At 32.8% G+C, this 23,572-nt stretch overlaps 3 protein-coding genes across 3 annotated transcripts in view; 1 reads left to right on the plus strand and 2 right to left on the minus strand.

Annotated features, from left to right (window-relative positions):
• The window catches only part of LOC129789069 (39S ribosomal protein L3, mitochondrial), a 227,469-nt gene that overhangs the window by 196,629 nt on the left and 7,268 nt on the right, over positions 1-23,572 (minus strand). The gene's annotated exons all lie outside the window — the stretch shown is intronic.
• LOC129789140 (UPF0047 protein YjbQ) lies at positions 416-20,624 on the minus strand. Its single transcript, XM_055825796.1, has 4 exons — positions 19,836-20,624; positions 9,843-9,897; positions 9,624-9,705; positions 416-8,128 (listed from the first exon to the last, which is right to left on the minus strand). The coding sequence occupies exons 1-4, from the start codon at positions 19,993-19,995 to the stop codon at positions 7,913-7,915; spliced, it is 513 nt and encodes a 170-aa protein (XP_055681771.1). The 5' UTR covers positions 19,996-20,624; the 3' UTR covers positions 416-7,912.
• On the plus strand, positions 21,789-22,745 carry LOC129789182 (uncharacterized). Its single transcript, XM_055825831.1, has 3 exons — positions 21,789-21,885; positions 21,973-22,125; positions 22,229-22,745. Exons 1-3 carry the CDS (start codon positions 21,789-21,791, stop codon positions 22,327-22,329), a joined length of 351 nt encoding a protein of 116 aa, XP_055681806.1. The 3' UTR covers positions 22,330-22,745.

Below are 23,572 nucleotides of genomic sequence, written 5' to 3' on the forward strand. Positions count from 1 at the left end.
ACTATTTATTTAATATTTCTTCCGTATAAGTTTACTATTTCATCATATATTTCTTTTTTATTTATTTTTTCATTTCGTTTATAATTAATTTTTGCGCGTATTTTATTTATTTATTCTTATGTCCTTTTTATCATAATTAAATGTATTTTTTGTTTTTATTCTTTTTTTTTTGGTACGGGCGCGCTTTTTTGCATCCTTCTCTCATAATTTTCTCTCTCTCATCCTTCCATTCCTTTTCTAATCTTCAATTTTTTTTGTTTATTGACTACACATTAAAATCCATTGCTGCTCTATCGGAATTTTTGCTCTTTTCTGCTTTTTTTTCTTAATAATTCTTTCTTTTTTTTTTAGAATTGAAGCTGTATGTGTGTAATAAATTGGTATGAGGCGGGAATTTAAAAATGAAAAAATCGTATCTCCACGCAAATAATTTATTTTACTATTTTGTTTCATCTTCGGTTCTTCTGTACTTAGTACGTACAACGAAAAAAACGCGAATATTTGGGGTTTAATCAGCATTTTTATTTTGAACATTTTAATGCTTCTTTTTGATTCTTTTCCCCGCAAATTCGTTTTTTTTTTATTAACTTATATGCTGTGTTACGTCTTTCACTTTTTTTTTATACAAGTTTTATTACAATTTCTTACTAGAATTTTTTTCTTCACTGGCGAATTTATTTATTTTTCATATTTTCTAATGCTTTATCAATAATTTTTTTCATTTTTTTCTCAAACATACGTATAAGATTGGAGTACCGAATTCTTTGGTGATTTTTTTTGCAATCTTTCTTTTTGTTTTTTTTTATGTTTTTTGAAATTGTCAAAAGGTAATTTTTTTTATTACTAATTCTGTTTTATTTTTTTCTTCTCTATTTAGTAGTAAATGTGCCAAAAATGTGAAATTTTTTCTTCGCATTGTTTTCTTTTTTTTTACCCTATGAATGTCTTTAACATTTTATCAATTTCATTGTTTTTTTTTTGGTTTTTATAGAAAAGCACTAGTTTTTTTTTGTAATTATATATCTTTCTCATTTATTTTTTTATCCTTTAAAATTTATCTACACGCAGATTCTATTATTTTTTCTCTCTTCTCTAAAACTCATATTCACATTAAAAAGTTGTTTTTTATTTATTTTTTAAATTCAATTTAATCGTATTCAATGATTTTTCATTTTCATTAATTTTATATTGTTTTCTATGTGATTTTTTTTATTACACATCGTGTATCTTCTCTAGATCTTCTGAGATGTTAACAAAGTGTTGTGAGTCCTCATCATGAGGGGTGAGTTTTCTTTATCTTTTAATAAATCTTTTTTTTTTTTGAAAGTATGATTCACATTAAATAAAGTGAAAATGCAATAAAAGGGGTTTGTCATTCGAGAAAAAATAACCGGAAAATAGTGATTTTTCATTTTTCTTTAACAATGTTTCTTAAATTTAACAAAATCGGTTAAATATTTCAAATGAAATAGTTAATTATTTCACACAATAATCGATAGATTGATCGATTTATATAATTTTGCATTTTTGTAAGGAGGTAACTTTCTGGGAAAAAAATCGTTTATCTAAATTGGTTAAATATATTAACAATATACGTAGAAAATATGTCTTAATTTTGTTTCTTAGGTGCATTCAATTCAAAATATTTTTTGGTTTATTTTACTAAACCAATTTTGATAAATTTAAGCTTGCGTAATCCTTAAAATAAACTTGTTAATTCAAAAAACTGGTTAAACTGAAACCACTAATCCGATTTTGATAATTAGACAAAATATATGAATAAAAATCTTTGTTTAATTTAATTTTTAGGAAGAGATTTGAACATTTTCTTTAAAAATTTATTAAGAGTTCTTTCTAGAACTGTGTACCCAGTTGCCCTCATACTGAATCTTTGAACCAATAAAAAAAATCAGTATTTCCGGTTAGATTTCTCACCTCATTGAGGATATTACATTTTTCACATTATCTTTTATACATAATTAATTTATCATGCTTCCTCTTCTTATTTTCTCTCTACTCCAACACAAGGACGGTTCAAAATTACTTTCCCTAACATTAAAAAAAAAAACAATTAACAAAAATTAATAAAACTAATTAACAATGGGGAAAGAAATGGATAGAAATCTTTCTAAAAAATATTGTGCTATTTGCAATAATCTATCTGCAGGTTAATCGTTGTGGACGCATGTGTACAAATTTCATTTAAATGCTTTGCCCCTTTTTTGCAGCAATTTTTTGTCATTTCTTGATTTAATTTCTTCTTTTTCTGTGGATTTGGGGGTGGACTAAAAATTGTTGTTTTTGTCTCTCAAAAGGGCATGTTTGGGGAATACATCACATAAATTTCACACGGGGCTGCATGTTGCTGGGGTATGTAATAATCTGTTAATCAGGTAAAATGGTTTCTGGAAGTGAAACTGACTGCAGCGTGTTGGGTGTTGTTTGCTTTTTTTTTCTATGCAAAAATTCTCCTTAAACGTCTTTCTTTGCCCATTTAAAATCTCACTGGAGGAAGACTGCAACATTATTATGAATTTTTGATTTGCTTTTCCGTGCACTGCTGCTTTTTCTTCTTTCCTACATCAATTAACACACTGACTTACTCTGAATTTTTTCTTCTTTTTGCTTTCTATGTGTACCCCTTCTTTCAACCTCAAAAGGATGCATAAATAAATTCTATAAATGCAAATAAACAAAGTAAAGGACACATAAATTTTACTTAATTCACTTGAGAAATCAACGTTCAGTTTTTTACCTACAATTTTTTGTGCCTCATAAGTGATTTAATTTTGCTTTTTGAATTTGCTAAAAGTTTCAGTTAAAATGTCTTTTAATTCGTAATTTTTGAAAAATATATTTTTTGAAGTAAAATTAAGAAATTCATTTCTGTACACATTTTTTCCTATCATGATGTTTTACGCAATTTCTCACATTGCCATTTTTTTTTCTACTAAAACAATTCGCCCCAATCCAATCGATATTAGTTTAATATATAATAAAATCAATTTATACATTTTTTTTGTTCCTTTAATTAATCAACAATTAACTGCGCTCTCTCACCCTCTTTACACATTACCTAGTAAGTTTTTTAATAGTTTTCTTTGTTTTTTTTTTAATTCTATATACTTTAATATTCCTTTTTTTCATAATTTTATTTACAAATTACAATAAAAACAGAATTACCAATATCCTAAATTTTTTCTCGTGACTTTACACCTAAATACATTCATATTTTTCTTCACTTTGTGATCTTCATTCTTGCGGCTAAATTTTATTTTTTTTAAAAGGTTCTTTATGTGTTTATGTGTTATGTCCACCGTATAGAAATTTCTCGTTATCATGATAAATAAAACATTGAAATAAAAACTTTAAAGGAAACCTATAATCGTAATGTTAGTGCCGAATAGACAGCTTTGAAGCAGATTTGTTTCGTTTTACGGTAAATTCCTGATAAAAATGGTTTGAGAGAATGTTTGGGATAAATTGTTATTGAAATTGACACAACTCCAGCCTCTCCAATAAAGATTTTTTGTAGGATCAGATTTTAAAAAAAAATGTTTCGAAAGTCATAAAAATGTGTTAAACTGGAAAAAAAAATAATCAGAACTGTTCAAACAAAAAAAAATTAAATAGTTTTGCAAAAAAATTATCTCACAACAAATCTGCTCTATTCACTGTAAAATAATTTATATGTCGATTTTTTCGTCAATCGATTAACACTGATAGTTAAAAATTAAACGTATTTTTTTAAGTTAATTATTATTTAATGTTTTTATTTGCATATTATTTACACGATATTTTGTTTAATTAATTTTTATTTATTTAAATTTACCCTCCACTTGCTAAATTTGATATAATATTGTCAAATCGCCGCGTGCAGAGATCGTCAATGCGGCGGCACTAATTTATCATTTCAATTTTATTACTTTATTTTTTTTTTAATTCATTCTATTTATTTATTTTTTTATTTAACAAAATATATCCTTTTTTATTCATCTTTTTTTTAATCGCTTGTTTTATCGCATCCCTTGATTTCATATTCTTTTATTTAGTTTTGGGGTAACTATACGAAAAAAGGAACTAAAGGAATTTTAATATATTAAAGTCTTTTGCTTTAAGACGAAAGAAATAAAATCCGTTTTGATTAACTAAACCAAAAATATAATATTTACAAAAATGGCTTTAGTTATCGACTTAATCTTTTAATATTCATTTTTTTAATTCTTTTAAATTCCTTTTTTTATTTACATATTGTCGTTTCATTTTAAAATATTAAGAAAGAAGATTCGCAAAAACGTATCAAGTTAAGAAAACCGATTAAAATGATAAACGATAAGAAGACTGAATAAGAAATTACTGGCAGTGCAATGCTTTGAAAAAAAAAATTAACTACAATCATTATAAATTTATCGGTAATTTCATCTTTTCTTTTCATTTTATACATCGTCAGTTTTTAATAATTGGTCTTTATGTGTGTTGGGAAAACCCTATGCCATCACCCATAATATAGAGAAAAGAAAATGTTAATTTGCTCATTATTTTCTTTTTTCAATCTCATCTCTAAACTCACGTTTAGCAAGCACTACAATAATGGACTTTCTCCTCTCTCTCTCGCACTGACGAGATGCGAAATAGAACAGACGGAAATGCATAAAATTTTCAAGATTTGCTCTGATTGCCATTTTTCTTCTTTTTAATTCATCTTTTTTTTTTGGACATTGAAAATTGTGATAAATTCGAAAAGCTTTTCAACCAATGGACAGCTCTCATTGTTAAACCCGGCGCGGTGTAAATTGAATGACTTGTCACGGATTGACATGCGGTGTAGCCCCTAAAAAATTATTCAGAGATAAAGTGCCAAAAATATCTAATGCGCTGTGCACTTAAAAAATATTTTCATCTTTTTTTTCACTGGCAAAATTCAACAAAAAATACCCTGTAATTAGTTTTTTTTTTTTTCAAATGTTAAAGTTTTTCTTTTAATTTTCATTTTGTTTTACAATTTATTTGCCTAATAGATATACGTAAAACCCTCAATTCCTAATATTTTTTTGCTAGATTTATAAAATTATTTTCTCTTTGCATGCCCTCATAAATATATTTTTTAAATTTGATAATATTTTGTGTTGAAAAGAAATTAATTTTTTTTTAACAATATCGGAAGGATTTTATGTACTGATTGATGGCAATTTATTCTGTGTATTAACCGTATTAACAAAGTAAAATAAATTAACCCTGATATGCCCAAGAATTTTGGAAATTCTTCTTGCAAAGTCTAACTTTTAAACGATCTTGAAAAATCAGTTTCTTTATCCAAAAATCATGAAATTTTGCATAAAACTTTTTGAACTCGTCATTTACCTGAATCTATACGATTTTTGTGAAAAGAAAATCTTTTGATGCCATTTTTATGCACTTAAAGTCATCAAAGAACAATTTCCGTGTATATTTAACCCTTAGAGGATCCCATAATTCTAAGTCTCAAACTTATACCTTAATTGTGTATCAAAAAATAGTTTTTAAAGTTTTCTTTCGACGAACATAAAGGAATTGAATTTTTCAATGTAGAATTTATCACGATTATAACCTAAAGATTAAAATTTTTAACGGTTTAAAAAAGCGAATTGACCACGGTGGCCAACAACTGCCTCCAGGGTTAATGCAATACGATGGGCAAATCGGGTTAAGAAGGGTTCTACTTAAACGTTTTTTTAATGTTAACCTGGTTTTGTTGGGAACAATGCAGTGTTTGATTTCAAATGTACCTCATCTCTTGTAATGACAACCCCCCCATACAGAATTTTCTATTATTCATTAATTTTTCAAGCCAATTGCCTTTTGGCATTGCTAAAAGAGTTGCTGGACGAAAAGGGTATGTTTATGTTAATTCCTGTGATTGACTTTTTTCCCTCCCTTTCACATTGTTCTGCGCCTTTCCGGATGGCTGGAATATTGCCTGAATCGCCTGAATATTACATAATAACATGTAAAAAAATTGCAACTAAAAATCGCTTAATTCTTGTTAAAAATATTTACACGCGGTTTTATTTAATTGTTTTCTTTTTAGTATTTTTTTTATGTTGAAAGTTTTGCTTTAAAGATTTTTCTAAACATCACTTGGTGATGCTTTTTCTTTTCTCTTCTTCTATTAATGAATGTTGAATTCCATGCGTCCCTTAATCAACGTTCTGTGTCAATTATCCTGACACTCAGTTTGTGTCCTTTCTTTTTGTGTCTTCATTGCAAAAGATTAATTTGAAGATTAAAGGATCGCCTGGGTCGGTTCTATTTTTATTTCTCATATCTCGTGCCGAATATTTTTTTTTTTATAATTCTTTGATAAATTCCTAAAATGCATTATTGCATTTCTTCATTAAATTTTTTATTTCTATCACCCATCCCACATTTAAAAAGGTTTTCATTTATGGAAAATTTCATATACAAAGAATATTCAGATTTTCATTAATCAATGTTTTTATACAGAGTTTCATGCCTACAGAATTAGGTAGTAATTTAATTGTTTTTTTATTAATTAATTTTTCATTAGTTTCTCTCTCTTTTTTTTCACTATAATGATTAAGGGGTTATTTTACTTTTTTTTCATTTTTTTTTTCTTAAAAGTGATTTGTGCAGAAGAGACATTATGTTATAAATAGTTTTTCTTTTTTTTTTTCATTAGATTTCAACATTCTCTCATACTTATATCGCTTAAAATTAATGTAGTTTATTTCGCGCCTATCGAATTTTTCATTTTTCTTCTCCCATCTTCCATTTAAAGTTATCTGTTTCATCACAATGAAATTTAATTTATTAATTAATAGGTAATAAATTTGTCAAATAATATGAGTTGATTTTCTTCACATTTTCGTGTTTTACTCCTCTCCGCACTTCTCGTGTGCCCATGGTATGCACACACAAGAATTTCTCCCTTTGATTTACAAGTTTATTACAATAACAAATGCCCATAATTGCGTGCAACGTGGTTTTGTGTGTTTTCTCATCAATAATTTTATATATTTATATATATTTAGGATTGTTTTTCTTTCACTTTTTTTTCTCTGTTGTGTGTGCTTTCATTAATCCCGCATTTTTGTTTACAAAAAAAAAGAACGATTAAAACCCTTAATTAAACCTTTTTCTGTTTATATTTGTTTCTTCTATTTTTAGTTCTTAAATTGTCCAAAGTCTTAGATTGGATTTTCCTTTAATGGGAAGTAATAAAATTTAATATGAAAAAAAAACGTTGTACTTTATCCCAATTAAAGAGCACACACACACGTGAAAAGAAAATTAATTTTAATAAAAAACATAAACATAGTTTAAATATAAATTTAACAATTGATAGAGTATCCCATAAAAAATGTTTTTGTAATATTTTTCCTTTCCCTCGGTTTTTTTTTGCATAATTTAAGTATATTGCTAATGAAGAGGATCGATGTGTGTTTGTTTTAAAGGTGCAAAATTTTAATCATGCTCCTTTGTAGTAGCGCATGTTCTTCCGTGTCCTCTTCCAATTTCTCTTTTTGTTCTCATTCGGTGAGAAATCACTTCAACAAGTAGCGCTGTTTTTTTTTCTTTAACAATTCTGATTGATTTCTCCACTAAAAGTTTCTTCTTCTTCTCATTTTCTCTTTGCTATAAATCTTATTTAGGAAAGTCTCAGACGGCACATTTCTGCAGTCTCTCTCACACCTGATCCCCATCTCGTTTGGAGGGTAAATTATGCTTCCACTCTGCATTCGTGCAATTGGTGCCGTCCCCAAACACTCCAATTTGATCATAATTGTCGGACCTTCTGCTTCCGATTATTTTTTGTTTAAATTTATTTCTTCTTACTTTTGTAGTGAATGTGAGACTCTTCGCTCCCCCGTGCTGACGATTACCGACTGTCACGGGCGGAGCGAGGCCTTCCCTAACTGGATGTTGACGCAATTGGGGATACCGGCGACAGGGGACTGCGCGCCGAGTCCCTCGGACAGCCGGACAGTGTTATCACTAACTTACGACTACCCGCATGATCGCGATGCTCACATAGCCAGACACCTTGCCACGTGCCCAGCGACAGTTTGCCGTCTGTGATGGGGATTGTCAATGAACTGCCCAGGAAGCAGGCTTTCACATGTGCGGGCTGCAAAACACACAACACATTTTCCCTTTTAGTCCACAAAACAATTTGCCATGCCACCAAGTCGCTTAAAGCTCGCTCCTTTTTTTTTTCTTTCATCACACAGTGACTCTCTCTCTCGTGTCCTAATTGACTTTATGGCTTTACGCTGTGTAGAATTTTAGTACAGAGTTGAAAAGCAACAAGGATTGAAGATTTTCTTGAGTTTTTGGTAATTTATTTTATGTCTAATTAATTAATTTATAAAATATTCTTTTGCAATTATATTATTAAGTTAAAGATAAAGATGAAAATAAAGTTAACCCATAAGATTCCAACGATTAGTTTTCTAAGCAAAAACTTGGTGATTTTTAACGTATTTTTCTGGACAAGATATTTTTCTTGATTCTATTCAGGTTTTACGCTCTTTATTCCAGAATAATTAAGACAGTGAAAAAACCTTAATTTCTGTTTTCTCGTATATATTCTATTGCGACGTTTCGTGGGATAAAATTTCCCTATTCCTCTGGAAAATTCATATTCTTTGCCCAGTGATAAGAAAAATCTTAACCTTTCAAATATCTCAATATTTTTGAAAAAAAATATGAGAAAAAAAGGATTTTTTCGTTAAAAACGTACGTTTTTGCAATTAAAGAATTTCTTCGTATTTCTTGATAATATTTTGATTTACAGTCGTGCTCTCATGGTAGGACCGTCGTCAAAATGACTTCTCCGCGGTAAAACGGCTTCAGAATGAGGAATTTTGCCTTCGCAGTGGGACAATTAGTATCCTACCTTTCCAATAGTACTAATTGTCCCACTGCGAAGGCAAAATACTTCATTCTGAAGCCGTTTTACCGCGGAGAAGTCATATTGACGACGGTCCTACCACGAGACACGACTGTATTTAAATTGTACAAAATTGTTAAAGTTTTTAAATATTTCTGTAATAAAATCTTATTTTGTATTATGTTAACCCTTGATTGGATTCTTTCCAGGACATCATTTATATGTTAAAATAAATATTTTCCAGGAAATGAATATTTCGAGAATGAAAAGTTAGAAAAAAAGATTCAAAAATAAGATGAGATTAAGGAAATTAGGAGAATCAGCAGATATGATTACACCGCCTTTGTAAAATAAATAGATTTAGAATATTTAAAATTAGATCTGCAAAGTTAAAATATGATTTAGGTGCGAGAAATATTGGGTTAACATCATTCTTTACTTTTTAGCTATGATTCTTTCAAAGTTTATGATTTGACTCATTCATCCCTTTTACCCCTACAATCTGATATAAAAATACCAAAAGGTCCTCTTGAATAAAACACAGATTTTTTGCAGTTACAACATAATTAAAAAAAAAATAATAATAAAATTATATCTCTATGAAAAACCATCAAGCCATAATGCTTTTCAACTTTGTTTTTGTTAAACAATTTATATATGTAGCAAAAAAAGGCGAGTTGTCTCTTTCATTTAAATTTACCACTTTTGCAGTGAATAAAAAATCACTCACCATATCATCAGGTCCCTCGCATGAATGTCGATAAGGTAAACCTTCGGGGACTATTTTATTTAGCATCATTTCCATATCATCCCTACCATTATATATGTGTGTACATTCAGTGTGTGCATGTGAAAGAGAAATTGAAAATTTCCAATGAATATTTTACATTGGTGATTTTATCCCAAATAAAAACAGCAAAATCGCCACAATAATTTATCAATAATTTACCTGACATCTGGATCCCAGCTCTCGTTGAGCGCTAAACTTGCGGATGTGTGTAAAACTGCAAAGAAAAAAAAACATATAGGTACACATGAGTTAGATCAGTCATTATGGAGCTTATGGGGGGATGGAATGTTGGAGGGCATGAACTTTTCTTCCTTTCCAATAAATAAATAAAAAAAAAAAACGGAGCAGCAGCACACCTTAATCCTTTTTAGTGTCATTAATATAAATTGATTGAGTTGCAAAATGTGTGTAATATATATTTTTTTCTTCACTCCCACCCCCCATCGTTTCTCCTTTTACTTTTATGACTCCTAAATTGACACACTTTATCTCTCCTTCCACCCCCTTTCCTTTACCTTATTTTACTTTGTCATGTGCAATTTTCTACACACACACTCATACACAACCCAGCCACCCACTCGCACCAACCCCCCTTCTTAGTCGCTAATTCCTCTTAAGCTCTCATGCCCTTTTTTTTCCACCCACCATTTACCCCAACTTCTCCTGGATAAATTTAGGTGAAGAGTTTTAGCATAAAACGAATTGATTGCCTCATTGCAGCTATAAAGTTCGTCGCAGTGAATTTGTAAGTAAATTTGTGGAACACACCGCGCGCGTATTGTGCTTTCTGCTGCCGCGCTAGTATTTGAGAGCACCACACAAATTCCACCTTCCCCCCTCCGTGAAAACCTCCCCATTGAGGAAAATATTTTTCCCGAAAAACCTCTCCCCGCATTACACATCGTTTCCCACTTGAATTGCATGAGGAGAGCGACCTGCTAGTGTTTGAGGCTTGATGCCTCTCCCGTACGAGGGGGGTAGGTATGTGTAGTATAGTGGAGTACATTGTGTGTGGTATTTGTAGCCCCGACAGCTTGTGTCCGTTGCCCATCAACTGCAGTTTTAAGGTTATCCCCCCATGTCGACGAATTGCATACACACAACACGTTTTCCTTCCACCATTACAACATATAAAATATTCCCGGTATAGGCGATATACTCCTTGTGTCTCACTCTTCTACCCTAGAATCGTTTTCTGGTGCGCTTGGAGAAAATCGTAAACTTAAATCCATGACATTCTCCCCTGACCCCGTACCCCAATGTGCTGATAAATTATTTACACCCAAACACAAATATAACACATTTTTTTTTCACAATTCCTTGCAATCCAATTCTTTGGCACTTTGTATGACTCTACAGAGGAATCGCCGTTGTGAGTTGAATGAAAAGTATGAGGAGTTTACAAAAAGAATTTATATCCTTGTTAAAATAATTAAAACAATTCTTAAAACTCTAAGAATTATCTTTAGAATAAAATATTGTTGTGAAGAAGTTATTATTTATTAAGAAAAAGTTGCAGGGGGCTCTCGTGATGCTAGTTAACGCGAGGAGCCTTATTCTAGAAAGGAAAACATCAATCATAATAAACCAATTTGTTTTATTTGAATCGGATACAATCCTTGATAAATGTGAGGGAAATTCCGGGCAATTCGTTGGAAAAGCGGTCGGGAAGTTACGCGTTTCTTGTGCCTTCGTTTTCATCAACACGATCCTTAATTTAACTCTAGGTATAATCCTTGTTATTTCAGGAACATTTTTAGGGTATTTTTAATAAATTTAAAAAATGCTAAAAAATACTTTTTTTTAGCATATTTAGATCTTTGGTTTCCACCTGTTTGTGTTGCTTTACAAATCAATACGAAGACCGTTTATTTTGGATTATCCTGGAAAATTCAACGATTCTGAGAATTCAGTTTCAGGACCATTCAAATTATGCCAAAAGTGCCTAGAATCGAGCATATTACATTTTAATCGACTCAGCAGTATTACATCAACCCACTAACTTTCACCCCAACTTCCCTGTTGGAATATGGCAAAGTGGCGAAGAATCTATTTGGTCTCCCCTGCAATTTTCCGCGCGCCTCTCGCCAGACAAAATTTTGCAAGGAGTCACGGAGCTCCAATTTCACCACACCAGAAAAATATGAAAGTCAGGCATTTAATGGCATTTTCAATATTTAAACACCAAAGAGAAAAAAAAAGACAACAATAGTAGCACTAAAATACTGAAGCTAGATGGGGCCTTTTTAAAAGTTTTAGCATTCGGGACGACATACAACTTTTACAAAACACACAACTGCATGAGAGTGTTGAAAAATTGGCAAAAATGGAACAACAATAAATTGTTTGGATGTGGCACAATTATTCCTTTTTATAAAAATATGCTTCAGCTCTACGAAAGTTGCAAATCGATTCTATACGATGGGGGGGAATAGAGAGACAAGAGATTATCCTTAAGGTCAGAAAGTGTATCTGCTGGTGTTTGAGATGCTGTAAGATGTAGGGGCTCATGTTAAAGTTCAGTGTATGATATTTTTTTTGTTTATTAAGCATAATTTTTTTATTAGTCTTCTTGCAAATTTTATTTAATATTTTTTTTGTTACACAGTATGTCGGTGTATTTGTACACTAAATTTTTTAAAAATAAAAACCTTTAAAAATTAAACTAAAAATTGTTTTTTTTTTTTTGACAATCAGTTAGTTGGAACGGTCACAAAAATGTTCTATTTATCAAAAGATCTAGATATAAAGTTATTGGAAAAACAAAGTGGAGGTATTGTTAAATAACTCTTAATGATATTTTAATTATCGCGACTGCTTGTATAAATAGCTATTACCGACATTCGTCAATATGTGAAATAAGGCTTTTTAACACGATTGTTTTCTGTGCACTTTAGAGTCATTTACATTGAAATTGATATAAAAAAAATTTAAAATTTTTTTTAATTTGAAAAAGTTAAAGTCCTAATAAAAAAATTGTTTATGTAACCAGTCTAGACTAGGTTCAGTGACGTAATAGATTGGGCACTCAAGCTTGATTTCAAAGGTCGCCGATTCGAACATAGAACACGGAAAATGTGCCCCATTTTGGTAAGATTTAATCAGTTCACGATAATCATAGTAAAACAAATGTTAAATTAAAAAAAAACTTAAACCGTAATTGGTTTAATTGTGACTTTCAAAACATAAAGTCGATAGTTCTAAGAAAGTTCTTAAAATCTAAGAAATAAACGATAAACGAAATAACTCTGTCTTGACTATTTAATGAAATCTGAGAAGCCAAGAGGTTCTAGTAGATCTTTATGAAGTTTTAACTATCCTACCGATGAGGGTTCGATTCCTGTGATGACTGATTTATATAACGAGTTTTACCTTTTCTTACGTATTTAAATGCTCTTGATGAAAAACTACAACTGTCTGAGTAAATAATAACCCCTCCTTAGATCAATCTCTCAAACTTAAAATCGTTAAGTTCTTACGCGACAATAGCGGTTTCCTCTAACCCCAGATGGTCCTATATAATTAATGCTTAAACACAAAGTATTTAAAATTACCGATAAAACTTAGAAAAAAAAAACAAAAAAAAACAAAAAAAAACAACATTTAGAATCAATAAATACCTACATCTGGTTAGAGTAAATTCTCACTTTTGCGTAAGAACCTAACGATCTTTTTATTTTATTTTTTGTTATCTTATGAAACTATAAAACAATGTAAACAAAATTATTCAAAAAAAAAAAGTTTCTAAAAAGAAAATAGGTAATAATTTTCATTAAAAAAAAAAGTTAATAACTGTCTTTACAGCAGCAATATGCTACTTTATCGCTTAAGCACGCTCGAATAGCATGGATATAATTTCATTGAGATATTATTTAAATTAACTGCAGTCACTAATTTGCAAAATATTCGCGCGTAAAATTTGCGTGATATTTCGGTTAATTGGCCTCTAGGTGCACGTAGGTGTAACTTTGTATTGTAATTTCACTAATTTTACATTTTGCAAATTAATTTCTCCGTGCACCGATTGACTGAAACCCCAAATATCATCTCCCCATATTTACTCATGGAGAAGTTTAATCAATTCACTCAGGGAAAGTTTTGTGCATTCTCTGGTGTCGTGCTATCACATTTCATAATCTCCTGCTGCCATGGCGTAAATCACGAAATGAATCTTTCTGCAATGTACACAATCAAAATAATTTCTTCTCCCTTTAACTGTTGCAATAAAAAGCAATCACGATAGGATGCTGCTTGCTATCATGGCGACCTCTCTCCATCGTCTTAATATATTGATTTGTTAGCATTGATAAAAGGACACTTGAAAGGGACTCACACTCACGACGCTTTTGTGTGATTGTATGCGTCTCTGTAATGTGGGTGGTAAACCAAAATTGTGTCTTTTTGAATGCATATTTATTACGAGAGATTCGCGTGCTTTTACACCCCCACCTCCCTTCCCCACACAACTTCATGTCTCCTACATCAGAGCGAGAGAATGAGAGACCAAAAAGGAGTTCCATTCAATGGGAGGGATGTTTTGTATCAACATCAAGGAAATGAAATTCTGTTTCTTCCTTCTCAACATCTCGATTCCACATACCCCGGCGTTTTGCCATCAAAATACCCACTTTTATTGTTCGAAATTGAATATTCACACAACATAATCGCATATAAACATACATACATACAGTTAATTGTGGACAGTATTGCTGCTATAGAATTATGTATAGGGGAGTTTGTTCCACTTTTGGGGAAGATTTTTAAATTATACTTCTTTTCTTTTCTTTAAGATTGAAAACTTCATGTATCTAGTTCTCATTCTTCATTCATTTTCTTCCTAAGATTTATTTTTGAATGAATTTGGCTTTGTATAGAACTAAAATGCAAAGGATATTACTCGAAGATATATGAGAAAGCTTCTCATTTGCGGAAACAATCGGGGTACGCGTAATTGATCATGAAAAATTAAAAAATCGTAGGAGACTTCCCGTTTACCACTGACAATGTGAGATCGGCTAAAAGACTGCAAAAATATGTCTAAAAAGGTAAGCAATGACGTCATTATTTTGTTATCTTCTTCTAAAATATTTAGTGTTAAACGACGTCTCTTACAATACTTAAAGCATTGATAACTCTTCAATAATTTCTGACAATTTTTTTTAAAGATATTTTATACATTAAAAAGACAAAAGAACAAGAAACACAATAGTGACGTCATTGTTTACATTTTTTGGTAAATTTTTGCGATATTTTCTTATTTGATCTTAATGGAGCATAGAAAATCTCTGGTATTTTTTTTATTCCTTATCATATTACGCGTTCTATGATTGTTACTTCGTATGAGAAATGTTTGGATTTTCCCATACAGGAATGAGTTAACTCCTTTGTTGAATAATAGAAGAGACATTTTAAATAAATCCTGAATTAAAGCAATTATGGTAGAATGGTAGAATTAAATAAAAATTTTAAAGCGTTATATTAGTTTTTTTTAGTAATCTGTAAAGGTGTCTGAATTGCTTAAATTGATTAGATAAATTAAAATTTAATTTTTGAAGTAATAATCAAAACAGTAAATATATAAATGAAAAAATAAAGGGGATAACTTTGAGGAAAAATTCCTCAAGAGTCTTTTACCCATTTAAGTATAAAGTATATAAATTTCTCAATAGCATTGATTGCCTTTGGGGATTTTCTTCGATTTTCATTGTCCTCTCTCTCCCATCCATCGTGCAAGTGTTGGGAAAGTGGAACAAGGGAAATAATTAACCTATTTTAATGCGCTATTTTGACACAAATTCGATTGGCAGTGAATGAAATCCCATCCCTTGATTATTTTAGACCCCTTTTAAGGCCATGGCAAACATTTTGCACACCTCATGCCATGGACTTTCCAGGAGTCATCTCGACCCATTCAATTACATTTTCATATTATAATTTTCCAAATTGATCTTTGGGCTCTATCGGTGCCACTATATACTGCTAAAAATCAATTTAGGTAGGGAATACCGTATGCTTTTTTATCCAACCCACCCACACCATTCTAGGTAATAATACTATTGTGCTATGAAAACGTTTATTTTTATCCAATTTATTTAACCAATATTATTAACCTCTCATAAACATATTGCTCATGAGTAATTTCATTAACAAAAATTCCTCTTTAATTCCTTTTTCATCATATTGGACGGACACCCTTCATTCGTATATGTGTACCGAAAATTTCACTTAAATAACACATGAGTAGCACTTTTAGCCCACCCTCCTTGCGCACAGTCGCGGAAATAAATTTACATCCACCAACGATGGGGGAATAATTTTGAATATTCATGCGAAATGCCTTTTCGTACTTTGCCACGCAGCAGTAAAAGATGTTTTTATGAGATGTGTTTGTAATTTTAAATTACATCGATTTTACACAAATACTTTATGCTCAACACAACATTATTGCAATGTCTTACCACAAATAAACATAAAACAAACATTTATTTAGCATTTGCACTTTGATGTTAAGTACATTGAAGAAGGATGATTTTTTGTGGTGAAAATCAAAAGAATTTTTATTATTAGGGGAGGGCGGGGCTAATAAAGTCACTTAAGGGTTTGGAAAAAGCTTAAAATATCATATTTCCTATCTAGATAAAACAAAATGATCTGAGAAAGAGTTGTAGGGCAAGAAACATACCAAAGAATTGAGCTATTCATTTCACTTTAACTATTTGGGAAATATGATATTTTGAGCTTTTTCTAAACCCTTAAATGACTTTTTTAACCCCGCTCTCCCCTACTTTTTTTTTTCAAAATTTGCATGAGTGAAACAATTAGAGGTCAGAGGTTTAAATATGCTCTCTTCTATAGCATAATTCCTTTGTTCAAATCTCGAGCTAACTAAAATCATTTTTTGATTGTTTTTTACGTGATTGAAAGAGAATATAAAATTTGAGAAAATAATTTTAAAAAATTTGTAACGGATGCTCCCAAATTATTTGAACCTGAAGAAGGAGACATGGACCTCTGAAACGTCATTCTCCTTACAAGTGAGGAATTTCTTAAGGTAAATTATTATCGTATTATCTCCGAGTAAAAAAAATTGAGTAGAGAAAGCTACAATGATCCCCTTTCGGACAGTTTATTATTTATCGATAAACCATCTTCATTCCCATCTTCGTTTAAATAAATCCCATCGATCATCCTCCGAACTACCCCTTATTCGTGAAGCTTATTCCGCAATTATCATTCAGTAAGCAAGCTCTTTAGTTTCTAAATCGAGCTTTTTCCTTGTTTCATTTGAAGGATTTGAAATAGTTTTATTAACCATTATTAGCATCAAGTGCTTAATATTCTAATAACTTAAGGAATTGTAGAGTTTTTATATAAAATAGTTCTTTATCTGAAATGCATTGAAAACCTTCCTTGTCCACGCTTTTTTTGTATTTTGTATAATGAGTTTAATTTCTCTTGAATCCCGAGATGCCATTAAAAGCACGTTTTGATGAAAAATAATTAATACAAATTAATAATTCCCCCAAAGGTGCTAAGGCGAGAGAAGTCTTTTGAATAAATATTTATTAAATTATAAATTTTAATTCCAATATTTTATGCTGCATTAATGAAAATGTGAATACACAAAAAAAGATCCTGAAAAATGAACTTTTTTTCAATGTTTTTTTTTTTTTATTTTGGGTAAAAAATGTTTTATTTAAATCAAAAAATCATATTGCATTTAATTCTGCATGAAATGTTCCCTTTAAAAATGCGTAATATAAACCCTGTGAAAGTTACCCATCCTCCTGTATTTATCCTCGCCCCAATGCTATCTCTCCCTCTCAATGGGACATCATGCAGAATAGTTGAGTAGAAAAACCGCACACATTGTTTTTTATTTGGCTCCATTTGAAAACTACCAGCCCGGTGATTGCTAAATAATTTCCGGTGTGGAAGCCAACGGTGGTGGCGGGTGCTCGTCGGATGTCCACAGAGATATTTCCGCGAGTGTATTAGGAGTGTATAATAGTATTAAAATGGGGGCTCCAACTATTGGCGCGTTGCTTTTTGGGTTTCATTTTTTTTTTCGGGGGTGAGAGAGAAAGTTTGTGAAGCAAAGAAGGAAAAGTAGTCGCGCGAACACCTTGCGGGGAAATGAGAGAGACTGAGTTTGCGGGGGGGTCAAACACAGGTTGATGGTTGTACTTGGAAACATCAATAAAACTCTCCACTATTCATTCACACTGGCATACATTTTTTTTTTCGCTCTAGGGGAGGTATTATTGCCAACCCCTCGTGGAAAAGTCATAGCACCACGAGGAATAATACGAAGAGCACCACTACCCTGCAAGTTCCCGCATTTCCCGCCGAGTATTTGCCCCTTAAAAAAAAGACATGCCAAATCTTGGGGATTTTTTTTTCGGGGGAGCTCACTGGGAGTGGATGATTTCTACGAGAGTGAGAAAAGGTCGCGCGCGCGAAGGCATCGCAATTCCGCATTTTGTCATTCTGTCCACCCACACGGTTTGTCGGTCTGCTGGCGGACAAGCCCACCAGTTGGAGGGCAGAAGGGGGATTTGTCACGAAAGCTATCCGGAAGGATGTCGGGGGGATTCTCTTGGCCGATTAACCGAGGATATATCGTGCAATTTTCCACTGCGCTTCAACTCCGATTGCTCTACTCACACTTCCTGCCACCAAATCACAGCTATTGCAATGGATTTGCAAACTATTTGCATGCTTTTTTGTGTTCTTTAAAAGATTTTTTCTTCATTTTTACTCTATTGAGGAGTATTTAGTAGATTTTGAGTTTGAAAAAATTGATAGAAATAGGAAAACTATTAAAAACTGTATAGAAGACTTGAAGATACAACTTAGAATCCCTTTAAAGCTACAAAGTCTTTACTTTTAAACCGTTTTAGATATAAAATATTGAAGAATACAAAGAATATGAATGAAGTCTTAAAGAAAATCAATTTAAAATAAACTGATAATAGTTATTCAATTCTCTGAAAATGTTCAAACTTCCCAAAGAATTTTAATCCATTTTTCAGAACATTAAAAGTAGTTATGCAAGAACCTTGAAGCAGTGGTGGAATTCTGATACGAAACGTAATTTTTTCTTTATGATATATCTACGAGATTTATCTATATTTAAGTACATAGATGCGTGTGTTGGGTGTGTTGAAAGTGTCAGTTTCATTTAAAAGTTTTCTTATTAAAAAAAAAATCCTATAGGAAAATCAAATGGAATTAGAAGTGTTTCACAGAAGAATCTAGCCGCAGAACTATTAAAAAAAGAAAACCAAAATATTTGTCCAAAGAACCAATATTAAAAGAAAAATTCGTAAAAAAAAGAAAACAATTTTATTTCAAGCGTTTCAAGCATTATACAAAAATTCAAGAAATAAATAAAATTATAAAAATCTACTTCGATAAAATAATTTGATTCCTAAGCTATCCTATTCACCCCAATTTAGAGTAGGTATTTAGTTCTTTTTTTTGGAACATTCTCTCTTCAAAAAGACTAAATCAGACAATTTATTCAATAAGATTCTAATTCTAATTTTAAATTAACCAAAGAGAAGGAGCTTTGGTAGCATCCCCGGGAATGCATTGAAGCAGATGTTCCAGCACCTCATAATTCAGAGATGTATGGTGTCGTGAAGGAATTGATTACAAAATTCACGAGAAATCTTTCATATTTCGATTCGGCGCACTTGCGAATCCCTCAAACGATAAGCAAACCACACTTATTGCGGGCTTTTTTTCTCTTCTTTCTCACCCCGGAATTAGCCATATTCCTCGTGAATCTGCAATCACTTCACGCCTGACGGGACTTTTGGGGGGCTTTTTTTCTCCTCATCACACGTCTCGTGATGTGTACATATAAGGAGAAAGTCTATGCAAGGCGGCGTGCTCCAGTAAGTTCTGGACGCTGATGCAGCTGTCTGTGCTGCAGCTTGTGAGTTCGCGACATAGAAAACTCCACCAATTGACACACTTCCACCACTGGCGCAGTGGCCCACTCGGCGAGACGGCACGAGGGGGGTGTGCTGTGATGTTGGAAGAAAAGCCTCGTGGTCCGCACGGGTTGAGGGATGGGGGGAGGGGGGATGATGGGCAAGAGAAAAGGGTAGTAGTAGAATAATATAAATGATGTATATTTACTTTGAACGTGACACAGTCCCACGGAGAATTGTCCTAGTTCAGGCATCTGCCGGAGGATTTCTTCGGTGACAAGATGAACACCACGGTGCTGAGGTCTCAGGTTAATCTTCCGCTGAAACCACGCTGATCCCAGCTGAATTCCGCGATTCGATGAAGCCATCTTTTGGCCGTGTCCCTGTGGGCGGAGGGTGGAGGCCACCCAACAATCAACTCCTGTGTGCTGCCTTCACCACCACAGGGGGCTCCCCTCGCCAGCACTCACTTTTTTCCGTACACACCACACGCGTGTCGAAAACCCAACTTAAGCGGGGCCCCCGGAAACCAACCCTTTCTGCACCACCCTCCACTCAAACTCGCATGAGGGGGCGGCCCACTGTCCTTCTTCACTACACACACTCCCCGTACGGTGGGCCCCCGTCCGTAGAGCACCACACACAACACACACACGGGCAATGCCAATTTCTCCGGCTGTGTCCCTGGGGCTCCCGCAGGAGAGTGCAGAAAAAGGGCTAAAAAGGATATTTTTTTCAGGAGCACACACACACAAGGAATTCCTTCACTTCCGCTGATACCTTCCGCCCGTTTCCCAGCCCGCACGTGCCTCGTTCGGGTTAATGCAGTTCGATGTGTGGAGTTGCAGCACGCACTAGTTTAACATTTTAATCACAATTATCCATTCAATTTCGATTAATTTTCACAAAATACTGTGAAAATTACGTGAGTGTGAAGTATGAAGTGTTTCTTTGGCGATTGTTGAAATCTTCACGTTTCACATGAAACATTTATTTTGCATTAGTATGTCCCGCAATAAGTTGCACCTTCACCTGATTTTTATCCCCACCTTATTTTGAGATTTTAATTAACTTTGCTATTTTAATTATGTTTTACATTAATTTTTTGAATGTCTTTCAAATTGGAGTAGGTGTAAAATGCTCTGTAAATTAGCTTCAAATGATTTGGCGATAAATATGGGAATCACAATTGAGGCGTCTCAGATAAACCAGCAGGAAAAATTAAACAACATTCAGCTATCCCAGGAAGTCCTTCACACATTTCAATGCATTTGGAATTTTTTGCTTTATTGATCCTTTATGGGACATCTGCATGAAAACAATAAATCCAAGCTGAATTTTTGATATTTTTAAGCTTTTTTTCGCTATTTTATTGTTTCATGGCTTTTCCGACTTTCCCCGGGGGATATTTAAAGCTTTTCTTGACAGAAAACGCGGGTTTTCTGAGCTTTTTTCTTATTAAAAACTCTTCATTTGTTAAAATTGGACGTTGGCAGACATTTTTAATTTTTGTTTTGAAGCTCGTTTTTCTGTCTCTCAAGATCCTTCCTGATCTTTTCAACCTTTGCTCGGGTGAAAATCATGAATTTAACCATTCTTCAACCATTCGGCACGTGAAAAAACTGGAAAACTCAAGGAAATTAGGAAACACTCTTTCTCATTTTTGAATATTTCGCGCCGTTTTGTACTTCGCAGAGCAGCCGTTTAACTAAAATTGGCGCTAAAATTCGCGCCCAAAAATTAAATTCTTTGATTTAAAAAATTAATCAAAAAATGTTTTAAAATTTAATTAAAAAAAAAACTTTAATTTTTTCTAAATAATTCTCAAAACTGCTTATCCGATTTATTAAAATTAATTTTAGAATGAGAGAATCAAGAAAATAAGTCTCAAGAATTTTTCTCATAGGAATTGCCTGCATCATGAGATCATCTAACAAGATGGGAATGATAGCGCCCCAGGGGGTTATCCAGTGGGGGGGAGGATACCATTAAGCGCGGTATCGATTGAATGCACATTTAGCACGGGTGAAGAAAGGCGCCGGGACACGAAAAACGGGGGGTGGCAACGTGATGAATAATCAGCATGGGGTGCGCCCGTGCCACTCCCTCATCATCCAATTGTCGCATATTAATTCACAAAACATGCTCAGTTGCTGGCGCGATGAGTGACGAGCCAGAGTGGCTGGAAGACGAGGCCCTCGGGGGATTCCGTGTGTGGCACCTCATCTTCCTCAGCGCCTCCGGAGCCCTAAGTCTCAGTGAGTTGCCCTGCTCTGGTAGTTTGTAGCCCTTTGTGAGAAGTTCTCAAGGTTTTTTTGTTTTTTTGGTTTTGTGGTTCCTTCCAGTCATTGTGCTCTGTTGCTGCTTTCGTTTTCGCATCCCCCGCACAAAGCAGGACATCGAGGCTGACTATCAGCGACGAAAGATTGCCCGAAAGTTCCGGGAGCGCCTTGCGTGCATTCACAACTCCGAAATGGATGCCATGGACTTGCAGAAAGGTAGCTAAGACTAAGAAGTTTCTCTCTCTCTCTCACGAAGGGATCCTTTTGTGACCTTTTTTTCACCACCCTTCCTCCCGCCCGCCCCCTTTCCGCGGTTAAGCCGTTGAACGCGTTCGTGCGGATTTCCTTGCTGACGCCACATCCGGAAAGGCAAATATCTACGACGGGAAGTCCACCAGCAAGAATGGCGTGAGAGTTTAGTGGGAGAGTCGCCCCTTCAGAGTCCAGCACATGACGTCACAGTGATATCAAATAAACATTTTAATTTTTTTTACCATTAATTCCATTACATTGTATCTCGCGCTAGATTTTTTTTTCATCTTTTCTTCATCATGTTTAAATGTTATTCGCATAAATTGATGTAAAATTTAATGTTAATAATCTGGGATTTTTTTTGGCAGCTTCGACACATTTTTCCTTCATTTTCTTCTTGTTTTTTTCTTGGGTGAAAATGTCCTTTTTTGTGTCAATATTTATCATCTTTTTTTTTTTACTTTGTTAATCAACTTTGTGCAGATTTTCTTTATACGGTATTTTCTTCTTTTTTTTTTAATAATAATTTTCTTTTCTGCTCCAAATATAGTTTTTTTTTTTTCATTAAAATTTAATTACAGTATTTTTTTTTTCAATTTAATATTTTTTTGTCCCTCTAATGTAGTTTTTTTTTCTCATTAATTTATTTAAAATGTCTTCGTAGTTAAAGTGCTTGGGAGGTGTGAATTAGTGATTGTTGAGTTTCATTGCATCTTCCCCGCAGGGCGGAGGGAGATGAAAAATGTTTTTTTTATTAATATATAGAAAAAACCTGTTCACTTTGAGAGCTTCTTTTTTATGAAGAATATATACTTTTTATCTTTTTTTCTTTTAATTAGTTTTCTTTCCTTCATTTCTATTTATTATTAACAAATAGTCAACATACTTATTTTTTTAATACTACGTTTTATTCATTTTTTTATTCTCATCATTTATTAGGTAAATTTTTAATTGAATAATTTCCATCAGTATCGATTCATCTTGTTTTGAAAGTTTTTTTCTTTTAATTATTTAAAAAGAAATAAAGAAATAAAATCTCGCATTCCAGCGGAATTTTCCTCACAAACACTAAAAAAAATTTCATTAAAAAATCATTTATCTTACGGAAAGGAAATGATGCAACGACATATGAAGGATGATCCTCTATCGCAGAACAATTTTAACCCATCTCATCTTGTAGGGGAACATAAAAAATAGAAGAATCGCGAGAGAAACTCCCCAATATCCACTGGGATCACATAGAAAAGTGCAGTGAAAGTACAGTCCGGGAAAACATAACCTCAATTTGGGAACAACATTTAAATGAATAGGAGGAACTCCATTGTGTTCGACCAGCGTGGCATCGGGACCTCTTGTGCTTCTTTATAACCTTCCCAACCTTTCCTGCCTACCCGGATGAAGATTTGAATGA

This window comes from Lutzomyia longipalpis, chromosome 2 (genome assembly GCF_024334085.1).
Source record: "Lutzomyia longipalpis isolate SR_M1_2022 chromosome 2, ASM2433408v1".
In the NCBI taxonomy this organism is placed as follows: domain Eukaryota; kingdom Metazoa; phylum Arthropoda; class Insecta; order Diptera; family Psychodidae; genus Lutzomyia; species Lutzomyia longipalpis.

Excerpts from the sequence above, each read along its gene's own strand:
- LOC129789140 (XM_055825796.1), bottom strand. The coding sequence starts at position 19,995 with ATGGCTTCATCGAATCGCGGAATTCAGCTGGGATCAGCGTGGTTTCAG. Across the intron at positions 9,898-19,835 it reads GGGACTGTGTCACGTTCAAA|TTTTACACACATCCGCAAGT; the intron begins GTAAATATACAT and ends TTTTCTTTGCAG. Across the intron at positions 9,706-9,842 it reads AGCTGGGATCCAGATGTCAG|GGATGATATGGAAATGATGC; the intron begins GTAAATTATTGA and ends ATATAATGGTAG.
- LOC129789182 (XM_055825831.1), top strand. The coding sequence starts at position 21,789 with ATGAGTGACGAGCCAGAGTGGCTGGAAGACGAGGCCCTCGGGGGATTC. Across the intron at positions 21,886-21,972 it reads CTCCGGAGCCCTAAGTCTCA|TCATTGTGCTCTGTTGCTGC; the intron begins GTGAGTTGCCCT and ends GGTTCCTTCCAG. Across the intron at positions 22,126-22,228 it reads TGCCATGGACTTGCAGAAAG|CCGTTGAACGCGTTCGTGCG; the intron begins GTAGCTAAGACT and ends TCCGCGGTTAAG.